Source organism: Micropterus salmoides, unplaced genomic scaffold (genome assembly GCF_014851395.1).
Source record: "Micropterus salmoides isolate LMB-PRFRI ecotype aquatic unplaced genomic scaffold, ASM1485139v1 Ms_hic_scaffold_1, whole genome shotgun sequence".
NCBI lineage: Eukaryota > Metazoa > Chordata > Actinopteri > Centrarchiformes > Centrarchidae > Micropterus > Micropterus salmoides.
In genome coordinates, this window is record NW_024040040.1 from 3,038,726 (window position 1) to 3,059,197 (window position 20,472).

Consider the following 20,472-nt stretch of genomic DNA (forward strand, 5'->3'; position numbering starts at 1 on the left):
CCCTCCTGCTTCAAACACTCCACAATCATCCCGGTCCGGTTTTCTGGATCTTCTTCAGCTCGTTCTTCACAAAAGTGACAATGTTCTCCTCCAGCAGCTGGAACAGAATATTATATGAAGGACACAATCAAAGTCAAATCATGGAACCAAACATCAGATCCATGTTGGACAGACTGACAATCCACTGGTCTAAAAAGTGCAGCGTGGAGATTATTGTGAACAGAATAGATGGAAAAGTAGTTGTTGTACATGTACAGACCATAAGTATGGAGTCCAGGTGTGTTTGATGCTGCTGGGCAGACTGACCACTGGGAACCTCTGAGCTCTCCTGGTGGACTCTGTGGAGCAAATAGAATTATTATCAACATATAACGACACAGTGTTATGTGTGCTGGGTTGTATCTATTGGATCCTGATGGAAACAGCTGGATCCACCTCCTAACACAGGACATACACTCTGAAGAAGGATTACATGCTCATTACAATTCTTTCTGGGTAAAATACTGTTTAGAAATATATATATATATAGTATATATAGAGTATGCGAAACTACAATGAAGAATTTGAAAAGACGTAACTGTTGTGTTTGTGGGAGAGAAAAATATTCTACAAGTTTGCAACTCCTAAAGTATTTTTCTCTGACTTTATGTAAATTTATGGATACAAATGTGACTATTTTCTACTGCTCTGTTGTTTTGCTCCAATGATTCATTCATAGACAAGTGGCATTCATGTTATATCTGACCTGTTTTCAGTTTATTTCTCCCCACAAAATCTATCTCTCGAATATATAACACTATCAGTTCTTTGTCTACGATACAAGGCAGGGAGGAAAAGAAACCGTTCATCTCTTACTTTAATTTGGCATTCTCTTTTTTCAAATTATCCAGCCACATAACGATCTATTCATGAAATTAAACACTTTAGCATCTTCCTTATCCTGGAAATATCCATGAACATTAATGGTTTGTGGCATTTAACAATGTGAGAGGATGCGCAATAGAAGTAATACTGGCCTGTGATAAGCCACAGCTAACTAGAACATTTTCCAACTAGGCAGTCCATGTCCAACAGCGTATTCAAATGTAGCTGACTGAACTACTGCTAAAGTAAATCACATCACCGCACTGAACACAACTCTGACTGATGTCGTAGGGATGAAGGGGTAATTCACTTTTTAAACAAGACTAATTATTATGCTACTTGAGCTGTGACTAAATAAAGTCCAAATAACCAAGAAAGTTGATGTGATGAGAACCATTTGTGTCTAACTTTAGGAATCCGAAGGATTGTATTCACACAGCAAGCTTAGGAAGACAACAGCAATTTAATTTACCCCATGTTAAAGTGAAACTTAAGTCATCCATGTAGATTTTAATTGAATACATGAAAGTTGAAATAAAAATAGCCATCATCGTCGACTTAAAGCAGCTGGCATCTGTCAGCCTCTGTGAAATCCCAGCTTTCTACTCATGTAGTCATCGTACAGCAGTCAGAACGAGTGCGTTGAGAAAATGTTAAACTGAAGCCAAGCGCTAAAGACTGCTTCTACTGGTTCTACTGGTTCTACTGGTTCTACTGGGCAGCTTCAGATGGGAGAATATAAATGTATGTGAAGAAGAACGATGCTGAAAATAAACACACAGGTTTAATAAAACTTCTCTAGATAAATAACAGTTAAACATGAATCAGAGTTTAATGGGATTAACAGCTGACCTCTCTGCAGCAGACGGTCGGCCTCCTTTAAAATCAATGAGGCATATGTCCTTTGACCGGTCACTCTTGAAGGAGACACAGCTGGTCTCAGGTCCAGGTCCAGCAGAGGCTGGTCCTTCATAAGTTGTCCTGTTAGAGAGGAAGACCACCAGGGATGGAAATTCACTTTTTAGTCTTTGGCCAGAGAAGCTGCAGGAGAAACTAGCAGCTTCTCTAAAGCTCAATAAAAGCATCATCGGTTTCTTTTCCCATAAAGCTACAGCCACCACCAACTCTTTCAGTGGACATATGTGCATGTCAGTGTTGTTTAGGGACAGACTGGAAAACATGTGGACCTGTCCTTTAATCCTAAAATTAGGTTTAAATTCATTAAGTCGACCCATTGACCGGTCACTCTTGAAGGACACACAGCTGGGCTCAGGTCCAGGTCCAGGTCCAGCAGAGTCTGGTCCCTGCTGCTGCTCTGGGCTTCAACACAACACACACAGAGCTTTGAGAGTGAATAATGATGGTGGAGTGATTTGAGTCCTGGACAGTTAGAGATCCTCATCTCACCTCTGAGCTTTGGTCTGGCTGTCATGTTCCCCACACAGAGTGCTTTTAGAGGGAGGGACTCCCTCCTCTCTGTCCTCACACTGACTCATGCTGCTCAACTCACATCCACTTTCACCTGGAGAGGAAACACAAATCATTCATCTGCACATCAACTCAAATCCTCCTTTCCATCATTTCTCCTGGAAAAAAGATCAGCTGCTCCTCCACTGATTGGCTGCTAGTTTCTGTTTCATATCAGTGGCAGCTGAATGCAGTCAGACAGCAGCGTGAGGCAGAGGAAGCTGCCATCAGCTGCTGGACTTCTACTATCAGTCCACTAGATGGAGGCATGAAGCTGCAGCCCAGCACACACACCTGCATGGAGGAGCGGATACAGTCACTGACTCACCACTAAACAACATTACAGCTCTACACAAACAAACAGGTAAGCAGGTGGCCTGCAGCAGTGAATCACAGCTCATGGAGCTGATTAAGATACTTTCAAACACTCAAAATCATATTCCATAGCATATCATTGTCTTCCATAAACCCACATAGAAATGATAGACGTGACAACCATCATGTTTTTTAAGGTTTCTTCACTATCCCAGTAATCCAGTGATGGTTGTCTGTACGGGTACACTGCTAACAGCTAATTCGGCTGTTTGTATTGGAGACAATTTGACTAAATGGAAACACATATATGTTTTAATATTATAAAAAACAAGGTATAGTCCACAGTTAGGTCACCGACTCCATGCTGACATTATCCCCGATACTTCCTGTTTAGATCACCAAATTCCAAAACTTAGAGCGTGATTAACCCCCAACTAAAAGTAAGACAATGAATAATAACTGTGGACATTAAGACAAACAAACAGCAACTTACAGTTTCTTCAAAGCATTGAAGAAGACTCTCACTCGACGCCAGCAGAGACAAGGCTTTGACACAGGTCTCCTTTAACTGCAACTCGCAGCAAACAGAAGCAGAGAGAGGCTCAGTTTCTTGGCACCACTTCAGGTTTTACTTCAGGTGTTGTTTTTACCGTGACGGTAACTGAAAGCACACAAGGAAACAGTTTATCTCCAACATCTGTGTGTCAAAGATTCCTCATCTGTTTGTCATATAGAAAGTGACTTGTTAGGTCTTGTCTGGACAGTCACTGTCTGTTTTTAACAGCTCCCTGCCTGCCTTAAACCCAGTCCACTAGTCCTGTTACACCCAGTCCACTAGTCCTGTTACACCCAGTCCACACATGCAAAATGAAATGATGCTGGTAATTTTGAGTGGGTTTTCAAAAGGATCTGAGCCATAAGATCCAGCTCCCTCCAAAGAGTCGGAATTCTTATCACTATTTTCAAAGGTAAAAACATGAGACTCGTGTGGATGTGCGTCAGGTCAGCAGCCTGAGGGCTTCTCTTCCAAGTTCGTCTGTAAAAAGAGAGACCTGCTCATTATGGTGACTCCTCCCACAATCAGTCCTGTGCTGCTGCTTCACAATCATACCTGATTTTATCAAAGCTTGCAGACTGGACTGAAGACAAAGTCCAGAGAAACCAGTTCACAACGCTGTGACGTGCAACCATCTACAGTGAGATGGAACATTTCTGCTAACCTGTCCTACTCTTGGCCATGAAGGCCAGGGAGTCAGAAGAAGCACGGCCAGCCAGTCTGGAGGCTAGTGTCCCCCCCGATTCCTCGTCTGTTCCACCTCCAGCAGGGCCAGCTGGAGGGAAACGTAGATTCTGCCATCGAGGGGCAAAGACACCGGCCCACACCCCTTCCGGCCCGCCTCGGCTGACTCCAACCCCCGACGACCAGCCTTCCTTTGAGGGAAGTCGCCTCGCCATCTTCCCAGGTGGCTGTGATGGTCATCGGAGGCGACCTGGTCACCATGGTTCTGGACGTCAAGACCAACTCCATGGTCCAGCCGAGGGGGCGCCCGCGGTTATGTAACTAGAAATGTCTCATTCTAAGGTAATAAAAACATAACGGTTCATTATGTGAGGTCTTCATACACCACTGAGAACATAGTTATGGATCTTATATTGCACTTCTGTCAATAGAGCCTCAGAAATATGACACACTGGACCTTTAAATAAGGAGTGTTTCTCTTTATTGATGGTGATGTGGCGCCTCTAGGTGGTGATGAGATGAACTGCAGGATGTCAGTTGTATTAACACAGAGGACATGAATTGTTTTTAATGATAAAACATTAAAATCAAGTTTTTGGAATTAAACTTATGGCTGCTGTTAGATACCAACAGTGATGTGTTCAACACAAAGCTTCATCTGGATGTAACTGGACTGTTAAAGAGAGGAAAAAATGAGAACCATTGCACTGGAAGCTCCTCTCTGAGCACTCTTTGTTGTACTTCAAAACTCTCGTGGCCTCATAACAATCCAACCCACAACTGGTTTGAGCTGAGACAATGCATCTATCTTTTCGAGCATTTACTTACTCCTGGTGTTCAACAGTTACTCTAGAAGCCCTTTCATTTCATTCTGTTTTTATTATCAGTAGTTGTTTTGCACTCAGATGTCACTCAAAATTTCATTTTGTCATGACCCGGCTCCTATTCCATGACGTGGTTGTTGATAAAGGGTTATGCACACAGTTTTACTGACAAGAGGAATCATATTTTTTTAGAGAAATTGCAACAGAAAGCATTTACTAAATATATGACAGACAATGACTAACATGAAATGTCAACAACATGTGCGTGTTTTCAAAAGTGTTTTTTAGAGATCATGTGTTTGTTAAAGGGAAATCAAACAAAATGTCTGACGTCTCTAAGTCAGTGGCCAATGGTGCTCAACAGCCTGAAAGAAGAGGCAGGAAGTTCATGGTTTGTATGTAGAAAATCGTCAGACAACAAGAAATAAACTAGCAAGGCCTGCTGACACAGAAGCTAGACTCAGGGCTTATCCAACTGCATCATGCATTATTTAACTAAAAAGAATGAGTATGCAAACTCATCGTCAGCATTATTATAAAGGCACAATAATGAACAGGCAACATTGGATTACCCCACACGGAAAGAACCTATATAAACATATATGTTTTAATATAGGTTTTTAATATATTTGACAATTGGCCGTTTTCCTATATTATATGTACATATATGCATATATGTGTACCTATATTCAATTCAATTTTATTTATATTGCGCCAAATCACAACAACAGTTATCTCACAGCGCTTTTCATAAAAGAGCAGGTCTAGACCGTACTCTATGATGCTATTTACAGAAGCCCAACAGTTCCCACCAAGAGCAGCACTAGGAGACAGAGGCAAGGAAAAACTTCCTTTAAGAGGCAGAAACCTCGAGCAGAACCATGGCTCAGGGTGGGCGGCAGAGAGAGAGAGAGAGAGAGAGAGAGGGGAGAGAGAGAGAGAGAGAGAGAGAGAGAGAGAGAGAGAGAGAGAGAGAGAGAGAGGGATGTAAGGAGAGAGAGAGGGGAGGGAGGCAGCCTACACAATATACACACAGAGGTACAGACAGTAAAGGTGATGTTGCTATAGACTAAATGAAAAATGGTACAGATATTTATAATAGTGTTAATGGTAACAGTCGTAATGTTAATGATTATAATAACAATAATAACAATAGGACAAGTAACAATAGTCGTTGCAGCAGAGGGTGTCGAGCAGGAACACGGGGGCAGCAGGTGACCCGCAACCACAGATCCAGACTCCACAGCTCCAGAGCCAGAAAACCTGCAGGAAGTGATAGGAGAGAGGAGAGAGACGAGAAAGCACAAAACTACCAGAAAGGAGAGAAGTTGTGTTAGTAACATGCAATAATGGGATAAGGTTGCATACAGAGGGAGAGGAAGTAGAGGAGAGAGGAGCTCAGTGCATCATGGGAAATCCCCCGGCAGTCTAGGCCTATAGCAGCATAACTAAGGGATGGTTCAGGACTCACCTGAGCCAGCCCTAACTATAAGCTTTATCAAAGAGGAAAGTCTTAAGCCTACTCTTAAATGTGGAGATGGTGTCTGCCTCCTGAACCCAAACTGGAACCTGGTTCCACAGGAGAGGAGCTTGATAGCTGAACGCTCTGGCTCCTAGTCTACTTTTGGAGACTCTAGGAACCACAAGTAACCCTGCATTCTGGGAGCGCAGTGCTCTGGTGGGGTAGTAAGGTACTATGAGCTCTTTAAGATAAGATGGTGCCTGACCATTAAGAGCTTTGTAGGTAAGAAGAATGATTTTAAATTCTATTCTGGATTTTACTGGAAGCCAATGCAAAGAAGCTAAAACAGGAGAAATGTGATCTCTTTTCCTGGTTCCTGTCAGAACACGTGCTGCAGCATTCTGGATCAGCTGAAGAGTCTTAATGGACTTTTTCAAGCAGCCTGATAATAAGGAATTGCAGTAATCCAGCCTAGAAGTAACAAATGCATGGACTAGTTTTTCTGCATCATTTTTAGACAGGATGTTCCTGATTTTCGCAATATTACGTAGGTGAAAAAAGGCGGTCCTTGAAATTTGCTTAATGTGAGACTTAAACGACATGTCCTGATCAAAGATAACTCCAAGATTCCTCACAGTGGTGCTGGAGGCCAAGGCGATGCCATCCAGGGAAACTATATCTTTAGATAATGCGTCACGGAGGTGCTTAGGCCCCAGAACAATAACTTCAGTTTTATCTGAGTTTAACATTAGAAAATTACAGGTCATCCAGGTTTTAACATCCTGAAGGCACATTTGAAGTTTAGCTAACTGATGAGTTTCATCTGGTTTGATCGATAGATATAACTGAGTATCATCTGCAAGGGAAGCATATATAAAGTGAAGAGGATTGGTCCGAGGACAGATCCTTGAGGAACTCCATGACTAACTTTGGCGTGCATGGAGGACTATATCAGTGCATACATGTACCTATATGTGTACCTATATCAGTGCATACATGTACCTATATGTGTACCTATATCAGTGCACCTATGTTTACCTATATGCTCCGTACTTGTATAGCGCCTTTCTAGTCTTTTCGACCACTCAAAGCGCTTTTACACTACATCTGCATTCACCAGTCACACTCATTCATACACTGGTGGAACAGCCGCCAGAGGCAATTCGGGATTCAGTATCTTGCCCAAGGACACTTCGACACGCAACCAGGGGGAGCCAGGGATTGAACCCCCGACCTTCCGATTAACGGCCAACCCGCTCTACCGCCCGATTAGCAAAATTATAAAAATCCACAGCTACTAGGCAACATAAATAATAGCCCAAAATGTAGAAATTTACATTATTTATTAACTTAAGAACAATCAAATAGTTAAAGAACAAAAATAAGACAAAAACTGAACAGAAATGTTGACATTCATTAACCACAGTGAAATGCTCAGATAGATGTGGGATGATGATGATTACTTGAATGTATGTTCTATGTACTTTTGGGTTTTTTTTGTTTTTTTTGCTACATTTAGACTAATGATCTTTCAGCCAAATTCATCTAGAAACTGCATTAAGACAATACAGAAAACATTGCATTTTGCATTGCATTTGGTGGATGTAATGGTGAATGTGTGGATGTGTATGAGCTGTAATGTGAATCTGGAAGTGACAAAAAAAACAACAAACCATTTTGTTATACATTTCCTTCTTTTCCACTATCTTTATACAAGAAAGAATTGACCTTGTAAATGTTTCAGGAAAACATCATAGCTTTCCATCTCCTCTCACTTAATTGTTAAATTCCATAACATGCCAATTACATGTGATACCAATTTCACGTGTTCGCACATGCATAAGTCCTTGCATAATTTTCTTTTAGTTCTTAGTTATTGCCTTGATAATAGAAAATATGAGCTAGGCATGATGTATGACAGTTGCCAAAGTGAGATATGAGCTACAAAATGACCAGATCCTGTCATGAGCTATATAGGAGACATATCTTGCATCCACATATAGGGCTTATATTTGGATATAAAGAAGCAATACCGGAGACCGATATGGCCTGTATATGCACCTCAATTTTGCCTATATGCTGCATATATACGCATATAAGCAGCATATATATTATCATATATGTGCATATATGCTGTATATATGCAGCATATATGTGCATATAAGCAGCATATATATTATCATATATGTGCATATATGCTGTATATATGCAGCATATATGTGCATATAGGTTTCATATATGCGCATATATCCTCATATAGGTTCTTTCCATGTGGGACCTTTTACTCAGAACTCTTGCACTTGAACTCATACTGTTCTTGCATCTCATCATCAGGACCTCTGATTCCACTTTACCTTTTCACCAAATCCAAAACTCATGTTCTATAATGATGAAGGACAGAGCAGGATTAGTGTGTATGTGAGAGAAGAACCTCTTTAAAATATAGCTTTAAAGTGAGCTGAGAGAACATTGCTCTGCTGATCTATTGATTGCTGAGAGCTGTTTCTCCAGCAGCTTCTGTGGCTGAAGACTAAAAAGTAAATTTACCTTTCTGAAGGTCTTCCTCTCGCTCTACCAGGATCCTCTGGGGACTGGACTGTGGTGAAGTAAAGAAAAACTGCTCGCCATGGATAGCATTTTAATTCTGACCCTGCAGCAAGAGCAGAGTCCCTAAAAGAAGCAAAACATTAACTTAAAGAAAATTTTAAAATGAAAACTAAATGCAGCAACATGTTGCTCTGGTGTGCGTTTCCATTTCCTCAGAGGAAACGTTACATTTTGTTTGCGTTTTTAACGACCTCTATTGGCTGTGTCAAACGCAGGACGTTCACACAGGAAACCGCGTTTGATTCCCCTGCACTGTTAAAACTGTTACTTGGATCTAACTCAATAAAATTAAGACAACATTTTCCAACTATTTTTTTCAAGTTTAGTGAACTAACTGATATTTTGAGTAAAGACAACTTAATAATGTGAATTTCAATGTATGCAAAAATATTAAGTAGCATTTTCAGAAAAAGCCAATAAATTGAGTACTATCAATGTAGAAAATATCATCATTTTATACACATTAAACTTAATTAAAATAGGTAACTTAAATGAAAAAAATAAGTAGATAATGTTCTGATTTATTAATTTTGATCAATTTACCCTCTTTGTTTTGAAAGTGTAAATAGCTTCAAATAAATAGTTGCTACTATGTCAATTTCCAACATTTATTAAATCATTGCCATATCCAAAACAGTAGCAATGAGCTGGACAGTATAAACATTGGTATTCAGGCATTTAAGAAAACATGCCCTCAGCAAATAAAGTGCAGGTTAGTGGAACACCTTCACAGTACAGTTCTGTGTACATAATGTTACAAAATTTAAAAATTTAAAATTAAAATTTAAAATTAAGTAACAATTTACAAACCAAATTCAAAATGAGCTGGATAGTGTTAACAATCAATAACATCTATTCATGCATTAAAAAAAGCATGACCTCAACTTATAAAGTGCAGGTTAGAAGAACACCTTCACAGTATATTTTACTGTGTGTACATACATAATATTAAAACATTTTAATATCTAGTTAACTGGCACTTGCTATTTTTTAACAATTCACATGCCATATCCAAATAGTGGGAATGAGCTGGACAGTATAAACAATCAAGAACTTCTGTATTCATGTATTAAACAAAATATGACCTCAGCTTGTAAATAGTAGGTTAGTAAAACACCTTAAAACGATAGTTCACTTCAAAATGAAAATTCTGTCATCATTTACTCACCCTCAAGTTGTTTTAAACCTGTATGAATTTCTTTCTTCTGCTGAACACAAGGAAGATATTTTGAAGAATGTTCTTCCATAGTCTTTTTATTTTTTTCTAATATGGAAGTCAATGGGTCCAGTTAACTGTTCGGTTACTAACATTCTTCAGACATCTTCCTTGTGTCCTGTAGAGGAAAGAAATTCATACAGGTTTAAAACAACTTGAGGGTGAGTAAATGATGACAGAATTTTCATTTTGAAGTGAACTATCCTTTTAACAGTACAGTGTGAACATAATATTGAAACATTATAACACTAACATTACAGGTCACAAGCATGACCATCTGACCTCAACTTGGCATAATACCTTCACAGCGTGTGTGAATATTTTGAAACATCTTTAGTCAAACATCTCACTGATCTCACCTACTGACCAGTTTTTAAAGTGCAGCTTCACAGCAGGTCTATTTTGTGTGTATAAAATATAATTACTTTTTCACACCAGGAAGTATGACCTGTGTACAGTATAAAACATGACAAGGATAAACCATTACAACAACCTGAATGTCCAATTATGTCCAATATAACATTGGACATAACACCCATTATGTCCAATGTATAATGATGTTGAACAGACAAAGAAAACAGCTGTTCACAAGTGCAGTGACAGTCATGTCTGAGTGCCTAGGCAAGGAGTTTGTTTTTCAGGGTCATGAACTTGGGGCTTGGTTTTGGGCGCAGTGTCTCAAGTCCCACGAAAAGTCTTTGAAACACCTCAAATGTTTTGGAAAGCTTGGATGGATACTCAAGATTAAGTGCATATGTCAACCCAAGCAGGAAGCAGCATGCTTTGGCCAGGTTTCCAAGATTGGTAAGGACTGGTATTCCCTCAATGATGATTCCTACTGCATCTGGCTCACGGCAGACATAGATGCTCATGTTCTTAATTTTCAGGTCCTCATGAACAATGGTCTCTGCGGCCCCCTTTTGAGATACAAGATAAAGTATTTAAGACAAACAATCTCATTTATTAAGAAAAATAAATAAATGCATAAATAATCCACTACCTGCCAAATGCTGGTTCATTCAGTTCACATTAAAGGGAAACGCTTGCCAAAATTTAACCTAGGCTATTTTTGTTAATCTACCAGAGTCATTCTTTCTTGTAAAAGCATAATTAGAATGGAAATGCCACTCTCAAGATAGACTTTTTTCATATGAAGTCGAAATGCCTTTTGAATGGGAGTGCTAGGGGCACTACAATGATGGCATAAAAATCACTATTTTTAAAACACTAAGAAGGCTCAACACAACATGAAACTGTACTTGAAGTGTCACCAGGGGCTCTACACATGGACTCGAGCATTGACAACATTGTGTACCGTATTTTCCGCACTATAAGACGCACCTTCAATGAATGACCTATTTTAGAACATTTTTCATATATAGGGCGCACCGGATTATAAGGCGCATAAGATACTGCAGTCAAACGTTTGACTGGGTTTGCGTTATGCATCCACTAGATGTGCCAAAGGGAATGTAGCGAATGCGCGGCGCCGGAGGTGAGGCGTTTTAGTAAGCGTGAGCGCGCTGGGGCGGGCACGTAACTTGCATTCGCAGCCTGACTCATGAGTATTCATGTGCGGCGGCTCGCTGACAGCAACAGCAGGCTGTTTGAATGAGACGACCCGGTTACTGTGAACAGGGAGCGCTTTATGAACATTCTGTGACGCGCGAGCAGCGCGGGGGACAGTGTGTCTGTGTGTCTGTTAGTAAGAGTGAGCGGTCGTGAGCGGGCACGTGACTTACACACATAACATGATTTATACGAGGTTGAACTGGCCGTGTGACAGAGCGGGCATAAGATGGACACGAGCGCGAGTTCACGGGCGAATTTAATAACGCAGAGCGTTATTAACCAATTGATTCATATGTAAGGCGCTCCGGATTAGAAAATTAAAGGCTTTTAAGTGCGCCTTATAGAAAGGTTTTGTACGACTCACTTTATCAGTGGCGGCTGCTGTTTCGTGTGCCTAGGTGACATAGGGCCAGTCATTTGTTTGTGTCTACTAGAGTGCCAACCTGTGAGGAACTCTTAAGACAACTGATGTTTAGTTTTATGTGTCGCCTGGACAAGTCAGTGATTCATATTATTTAAGCGCTAGTTAATCCTCTGAAAAGCTGTTATAGACACACTTCTAGGTTAAGACAACATTGGTGCAATACCCTGTAGATCATACATACATACATACATACATGTTTGTGTTTCTGGTAGCTGGAATTTTGTCAATCTCCAAATGCAATGCAACATGAGGAGAGTAAAGATGGAAAGCTCCTAAAGTTTGTTTCCATATAAATTGCCATGAGCTAAGTTATCATGCTTTTTATTGGAATTACAAGTTCATGACATTTCCTCATATGTAGTTCATTACATTCGGAGATCGAATACTTTTGACTGTCAAAATTCTAGCCACCGTAAACACTAACTGATAATGTGAGTCGCACAAAACATTTCTTTTTAGTAAACTGTGTGTACACAAACAATGTTGTCAATGCTCAAGTTCATGTGTAGAGCCGCTTTAGTGTTTTAAAACTAGCGATTTTGATGCAATCATTGTAGTGCCCCTAGCACACCCATTCAAAAGGCATTTTGACCTGAAAACGAAAATACGGTCAATCTTAAAAGTGGCATTTCCATTCTAATTATGCTTTTACAAGAAAGTATGACTCTGGTAGATTAGCAAAAATAGCCTAGGTTGCAATTTGGCAAGAGTTATCCTTTAACAGTCCGCACAATTTAAACATGTTCACCAGACTGACCCAAACCTGCTTTGAGACAATACTTACACAGTAATCCGAGATAAGCTCCTGTCCACTCTCTCCCATATACTCAAAGAGGCATCTCAGAGTGACATCTCTCTTCTTCACTGTAGTGGCACTTGGGTCCTAGTTAATAGAACAATAATGAATAAATTATTTTTGTTGGTAAATTCACTCCAACCCTGTAATTACTGTAGGTCTGTATTATTTTTTCTTTTTTATTCATTATAATATATTAATAGTAATAACACGAGACAATTTAGAAAAAAACTGGCTAATTAACAAAAAAACAACAAAACAAAAGAAAAACCACCCAGATAAGCAAGATGCTGAAAAAACTGAAAAACAAAACCACTCAATTGATTAATATCGTACCTTAACTTTGTAACCAATTTTTCCCTACCTGTATCAGATCCATCAACAACTTTTTGATGCGTTGACCAGTTGCTCCTCCCTTGGCACTAAAGAGTTCTAGGAGCTTTGGGGTGTATTTGTCCAGCTGTGACATAAACGTCGCTTCCAGGGAAACTGCAGTACATCTTCGGAACTCCTCGTTTACCTGTAAGACAGCAAATGTTTGACTTATTTAAGGGGGTTTAAAGATTAATCTACTATCTCATGTCCAAGTCACAATTTCTAAAAAGTTCTCAGAAGTGAGTAGTGTCAGCAAAAACTGAATGATAAGTCACTTACCTGGAATGGTTCGAAGAGGGCAGGCCATCTTTCCTTGAATTCTGCCACACCAGGAGACTTGGTAATAACTTCCTGTCTTCTCCAGCTGTATGTTCTGGCCATCATATCATTTGTGCTCCTGACAGAGTCCTTTGTCTGATGGGCAGCAATTAGGTCAAGTCTCAGATTCTCAAGGGTGTCATCTGTTTCACCATGTGGGTGTGAGGGCAAGTAATTCACCTCTGCCCTCTTTGGTTTCTTGACATTTTTAGCGGCTTTTCGCTCATCACTTGACTTGTTTCTCAGTGAGTTTATCAGGAGTTCAGTGCTTCCAAGTGCTTTCCGTTTTGTCCGGTAGTTTCCACACTTATACTTTAGGCTTACCTGCCACCCATAAATTCCATTAAAAGATCCGGGCTCCTTTAAGCAGGGATGCTTTGCAACTAGTGCCTCTGCCACTGCACATCTCTGGGCATCATTGGGGTAAGCTGTGTAGAAAAACATGGCCTCTGCCAGGCGCTCCAGGATGTCTGATTTGATACTTGGTGATGTCATAGGGGTGCCATCTCTTAAATAAATCTCGTTTCCTTGTCTTAAGGCCAGTTCAGTGTTGTGTGAGAAGGTTGGAATTGGAAACACAGCAGGCCATGGGCTCTGCCTTTCAGAGGGGGATGGACTCGGAATGACAGTATCCACTGAGTTCCCACTGAGACTCGTACACTCACAGAGAGAGCTGACATCAGAGGCATCTGGGGTGCTTTCCTGGGGAACAACGGTCAGCGTCAACTCCAGCGGTGTATACACAACTTTAAGTGTGCACTTATCTTTCAGCTCATTGGTAGATGTTAGGGTGAAGAAGTCATCAAATTCCTCATCTTTGTATTGAAGACTTATATCTGTGGGGATGGAAAAATGTTCTTTGACAGCTGCAACCAACTCATTCACAGTTGAGGGCATGCCACTGCTGAGAGTGAGTTTCTTGATTTCATGATCGATGAGGACCCGGAATCTCACAGTTTGCTCCATTTCTAAGAAGAGTTATGTTGGAGACAGATGTGGCGCTTCAATATCACCATTTGCTTTCCTGCAACAATATAGGCAGACAGAGGATATACATCAGTAAGGCATCGTTGCTCAACGAGAGTTATGTGGTCTGTCTTCTCCAGATAATATCCGCGATAATGTTCATCAAACCAGGATATCTGTGTTCTCACAATAAAATACACTCTTTCCTCGATAAGTGCAATTTGAAGAATCACTGCAAAATCAGGAAGACCTGCAGTAGAACCAAAGGCCACAATCATGCCTTTTGAGTACCTCGATCCCTGATAGGTGACTGTGTCAGCCAGCTGAACATGAGACTGAGAAGGAGATATATGCCTGATTGACTCCTGAACATTTACATGTAGGACATCCACTGGAACTGATGTTACTCTTACAACACTAAGAGCAGGCAAAACTGTTGTGGAATGCAGGTTGTGGCTTATCATAAGCTGGTGCTTTGTAGCCAGGGACAGGAGAATGTTCTTGAAGTTGCCAGTATGCCTTACAATCCGTTTAAACTGGCTGTGTTTTGCTTCGAACCGCATCGTCCAGAAAGCTATAACTGGTCCAAAAGCTTTTATCAAAGCAGGATAGTGCTCTAAAAAGTGGTGCTTCGGGATTAATTCTTCATTAGGGAACACTTCCTGGAATCTGTGTCGGTGTTCAGAAATTTTTGAGTCAAGATATGCAATGCTTTCCTCATTATGGACTGGACCCACAACAAGCTCAACAATGTCTTTTAAAGACATCAACAGAAGCCAGGCTGGATCACTCAAAGGTATTTTGTGTCCAATAATGAATGGCAACAGTCGTATGAGGGACCAATTTTCATGCGCGTTTCCTCCAATCTTGTTTCTTGAGGAGAAGGTAGCAGGCACTGGCTGAGGAGAGTTAGTTTTGTCAGACCACTTATATGGAAACTGTGAAATAGCACTGTTAAGTTCACTAAATGTGAAATATTTCTTAGAAATAAAAACACTGAAGCACAGACCCAGTTCTAAGGGAACAATCCCTTCAAAAACGTCATGTAATATGTCAGGTGGATAGCCAGTGACACAGTGGAAATAGCTCAGATTTTCAGTCAATGGACAAGCCTTTTTAACACCGAAACAATGTGTCAAGGCAGGGTTTTCTTTGACAGTCAATACATGAGTTGCATGTGCTTCTTGGGTGCGAGCCGGAAAGGCACCAGACCTCACCTCCTTTATCTGATATTCTGATCGCTGTCCAAGACAAAATCTGCAAATGAATGGACCAGAAAAGTTTTCCACTAATCCACAAATTGAATGTGCCCCAAGATTGTCTGCTGCAACGCAAAACACACTTCCTTTCACATTTTGTCCTACTGAGGAAATGTAGATGCCGTCACGCTCCAAGATAGCAATGTCTTTTAACAAAGGGGCAAGCACTTCCTCATAACCAAATCTTTTGATGTCCACTGCTTTACATAAAAGGGCCAAGTACACAGAGCTCAGAGTTGACCGAGATGAGTGTGGAATGTTGCCAAACACCCAGTATACAGCTGTAATCTTGTGCTTCTTTCTTGAAGTTCCCAGTGGATTGCAAATTTCGAAGTCATCAATGTACAGTACAAGTGTAATTCTTAGTTCTTCAGAATAAAAAGAATTATCTTTATAGATTGTACCGTCTTGATATGATTCATATTTAGTAGATGGCTTGTCCTTTTCTTTACTCAGAACTTTTTCTCGAAGATCTTCTTTACCCAAAATATTAATCAAAGACTTAAGAATTGGAATATACTGGAAACTTCTCTTCTCATTTGGTTCAAGGACATACTCAACAGGCTCAACAACTTCAAATTTTTCTGTATAATACTTCCGTCTCTTGAACGATGAGGATAGAGGACCAGCACTACTAAGTGCTGAGCTTAGGGGATTGGAATTGCACAATTCTTCCACCAAAGATGTAACAACAGTGTCATCAATGGTTTGGTTATTTTTCTTAAAATGTGAAACAATGATACTTTTAACTGAAGATATGCATGCAGAATTTGCTATGAAGTGAAGATCATCAACCAATTCATCAATGCACCGAACTGAAACATTATGAACACTCTCTAATTTCAACAAGAGGGATGCTATATACTCTACAACTACACTGCTTCCATCTTCCTCTTCATAGTGTGCATTAGTGCTACTGCCTTCATGATTAGCATCATTGTGGACCTCATCCTCTTCAGAGGCTTCAAAATCAAGTGCTTCCTCGGGTAACCCACAAATAATCCCTGGTTTGAAATCTTGTGATGTATGTGGAGTATGCTTTCTGTGTTTGTGTGTTGCAAACGTCCCATACACATTTGTTTGGTGATCACATTCTATGAAGACACACTTAACAGTCTCGTTATTCTTGAGATGGTGACCTATATGCTCAAAAAAATCCTTTTCGTTGTTAAATCCAGGGTTTTGACACAAAGGGCAGGTAAATGAAAGACTTACTTGTGGTGAGATGAAGGATTTAGCTTCTGGGTGGTATCTTGAGAGGTGAGAGCGGAAGGAACTCCAGGATTTAAAAGAACATGGGCAATCTATATGAATACAAGGCAAGGCATGGCTGTGTCCAAAAGTCCCATGATGCAGTCTATAATGCTTTAAAATGTCACTCTTTCCTGGTACCACAGTGTTGCACAATTTACAGGGCCATCCCATCTGTCAATAAAAATAAATAAAGTTAGTTACATCTAGCCTTTTGAATACAAGCCTGATAAAATCCATAAAAAAATACACTTAAAATACAAATGAAGATTCTGCTGGACAAGACAAGAATGGGTAACTTTAGTTCATCACAGAATTTATTTTAGAAAATAATCTGAAACATCATGTCAACCTCATGTCTAACCATCACAATTGACTAATTGTTAGGTTAGATAGCCTAAAATACTTGTAACCTCTCTTGCCAAAATATTAGTGGAACAACTGGAATGACTGCAAAGTGTGTTGGTGTGAGATGTGTGAATGTGCCACAGTCAAATACAAAGTTTTCCTGTTAAGACAAACACGTGTAAAGCACGCTGGATGAGGAGAAATGGGCCTGCACCTTGAGCACCACCGTTGAGGTGTGTTAACCGCGGGCGGTGTGGGTGTATTTCAGGCTATGTGCTAATCCACATTAGCTAACAGTGCCCACACTCATAGTTGCAAATGTTTGCTCCCTCATCAATGTGGTTTTGGTTAGATTGTGTGGATTGTGTACTCGCCAAAGTAACTGCTGCACTGGCACATTAACATTCATATCCAACCGACGATAATCAGTAATCACTTAACTTAGCTAACGTTAGCTGTGGCTACGTGTGTCTGTCGTAGCTTCGACAGCGTTGGCAGCGGACTCAATGTTTTTGAAGAAGTTACAAACACCTCTGAAACATTAAACTATCACACAAAGTCAACATTACTTATACAACGCGCACACACACGTAACGTTAGATTAATACAGTAATTTAGTGGCTCAAGTTAACAAACTGTTTGAGGTAACGTTAACGTTAGAGCGCATTCGAAATTGGCGCTCTTCGACAGAGCGATTGTGCAGCACAAAGACGTTAATTAGGGTAAAATCTCACTTTTAACAACACAAAGAGTTACTTACATGAGGTACGTGAAGTATTATCCGGCTCCGTAGAAAACCCCGTTCGAATAAACTTCTGGAACAGACGAGATGAAGGATTTGGCCGGGCTTGTTCTTCTGTTGCTGCAGGTAGTGGGCGGGTCGTGTCTTTTTACGTCTGATACGTCCATAAGGATACGTCTGATATAAACTTTTAAAATGAGTTTTGTAAAATCAATTTATGGTGAAGTCCAATTAAATTAATTTTATTATAGAAAATATTAAGTTACGAAAATATTCACACTTTTTTACTTTTTGAAAACTCAAAAAACAAAGAAAGAAAAATAAGTTAATTTATTGGAATAAATATAGTTTTTAAAATTAAGTTATAAGGACAATAGCACTGAACGAATTTTTACAGTGTGTGAAATCAAGTTAATGTAGAGTTATTTTCAGTTTGAAGCCAACTTTAGCCCTAACAAAATGTAGCAAAGTATTTATTTAAATGGAAATGGTGGTGCCTTGAACATCCTGTTGCGTACGCCAGCCACTGGACTTCACTGTCTTTTAAATGTGGCTGCTGATTGGGTAACACCTCTGACACACCCAATAAATGAGAAAAACACCACATACCTGCAGTTAATGAAATTAGATTAAATATAATGTCAAGTTATATGTTTGTTCAAAACAAAGCCGTGAATGTGTACTGCACTAAAATAAATGTATTGTGATCAAAAGAAATGTTTATGAAATGTTTGTGTTCACGATATATTGTCCCAGAAATAGTTGTGATAAACTATATCACTGTTATTTTAAAACCATTTTATGCCACTTACATAATGGAAATAATTATGCAGTGCATTTTGTGAATTAGCCTCTGGTAGAACTTAACAGCAGTAAGAAGATTGTCATAACAATATGGTTTTCAAATTCACATAAAAAGTTGGGACATGTGGGATGCAGCGTCCATCCAGCATCCTGGGCCAGTATGGCTCCTATCCCAACAAGAGACAACCAACTAAACAACACAGCACAGCCACAAGAGGGAAATAATAATAAATTACTTTAAATAAATGACCTGTTGACATGCATAAAGAATAATTCAACTACCTGTTGATAACAATGTACAACCTAAATTTGTTTGTGTGCGTTTGTTTCAGCCTGTCACAGGATGTAGGTGTTCGTGAGAGTGGAACGCAGCAACTGTGCCGCATCGGCCGCGGCGGCAGGCAGCAAGAGGACCCTGCAACCTTCCCAAAGTGCAAAGGATCCGAGACCACATTCCCCGTCGACAGCAGAGCGCCGTGCCAGGGGGCCCACTACAGTCACGGAGCGAGAACGGGGGGCGCAGCAGCCCCCTTCCCCGAGTGCAAGCACAGCCAGCGGCCCCTGGGCCCCGCAAACCCGAGGCCAGCCCAGATGAGGGGCCCAGCCAGCCCTGCAAGGCTGCAGTATAACATACATCCACACCTCTGCCTTGTTTACGCAAAGAGCGGAAAATAATATTAAGTATATTATAACTTCTTAATCGGATTTAGCAATGAGGAAATACTTGAGATTTCAGCCTACAATCACCATATTATCACCACACTGGGACTTTAGAGACTTAGCCGTGAATTGTATCTATTCAGAAGAAAACTACAGAGTGATCTTTATTTTTTTACTTAAATCTCAGGGAATTTCATTCTTGCAAACTTACCATTTACATCTAGGATTTTTTTCTAGGATTATTAACCCCCTATTTTACTTGTTCATAGCCGAGTGGCTATGAACAAGTAAAATAGTCACATAAAATATGGGCAAACATTTAAAACAATTCAATTATTGTTTAACGTACTTCACAGAAATTGGACAGTTAATTAGCCTAATTAAGGTCTTCTCCCTAAATCACTGAGGCTGCAGGGATCGTTATATAAATGTAATACTATTGTGTAAATTAATATATGGGTTACTTCTAGTTAACCACGTAAATAACCTGCTCAGAGCAGTTTAGAGATGCAGCGTAAATTGCCATGGCAGCAGACCTCGGGTAACACCTTTCATAGAACAAGTTAATTGGAAAGTTACACCCGACGTCACAAAGTTACTCCTGAAGTTACCTGGATAAGCCAGTTACCTCGGTTTGCAGTACAGGACACTGGTTTGAAAAAATAACACACAAAAACAACAACAAAAAAACTTGTTACTTGGACAATATTTTGAATTCAAAAGATCAGATGGGAGAACCTACATCTTTAAGTTGGCTTCAATGTTATTTGAATAATGAGGCAGTCTAATTTCCTTCACACACATACACAATAAAATTGATAGGCAACACTAATTGATTTATAACACTGTGACTCTGTGGATGTTAAGGAAGCAGCCAGATTTGCAACAAATACAGTGGCCTACATTACTGCAGTAATCACTGTTTAAATCAAACTAATCTATAAAGCTGTAACTAATCAATC

General features: G+C 40.0%; 1 protein-coding gene and 1 pseudogene across 2 annotated transcripts; both read right to left on the minus strand.

The window, feature by feature from the left end:
* The window catches only part of LOC119887775, an 878,746-nt pseudogene extending 876,419 nt beyond the window's left edge, over positions 1-2,327 (minus strand).
* A 7,046-nt stretch (positions 2,328-9,373) lies between these two features.
* LOC119905370 lies at positions 9,374-18,454 on the minus strand. 2 transcript variants are annotated; one of them, XM_038722373.1, is made up of 6 exons: positions 18,065-18,454; positions 16,921-17,130; positions 13,442-14,504; positions 13,152-13,307; positions 12,776-12,874; positions 9,374-10,912 (listed from the first exon to the last, which is right to left on the minus strand). In XM_038722373.1, the coding sequence occupies exons 3-6, from the start codon at positions 14,444-14,446 to the stop codon at positions 10,613-10,615; spliced, it is 1,560 nt and encodes a 519-aa protein (XP_038578301.1). In that variant the 5' UTR covers positions 14,447-14,504; positions 16,921-17,130; positions 18,065-18,454; the 3' UTR covers positions 9,374-10,612. The 2 variants fall into 2 exon arrangements, with proteins under 2 accessions (XP_038578301.1, XP_038578389.1); XM_038722461.1 differs by having other exon boundaries at positions 13,442-15,345.
* Positions 18,455-20,472: the final 2,018 nt, after the last annotated feature.

Excerpts from the sequence above, each read along its gene's own strand:
- LOC119905370 (XM_038722373.1), bottom strand. The coding sequence starts at position 14,446 with ATGGAGCAAACTGTGAGATTCCGGGTCCTCATCGATCATGAAATCAAG. Across the intron at positions 12,875-13,151 it reads TGTTGATGGATCTGATACAG|GACCCAAGTGCCACTACAGT; the intron begins GTAGGGAAAAAT and ends TCTATTAACTAG. Across the intron at positions 10,913-12,775 it reads AGCTTATCTCGGATTACTGT|GGGGCCGCAGAGACCATTGT; the intron begins GTAAGTATTGTC and ends GTATCTCAAAAG.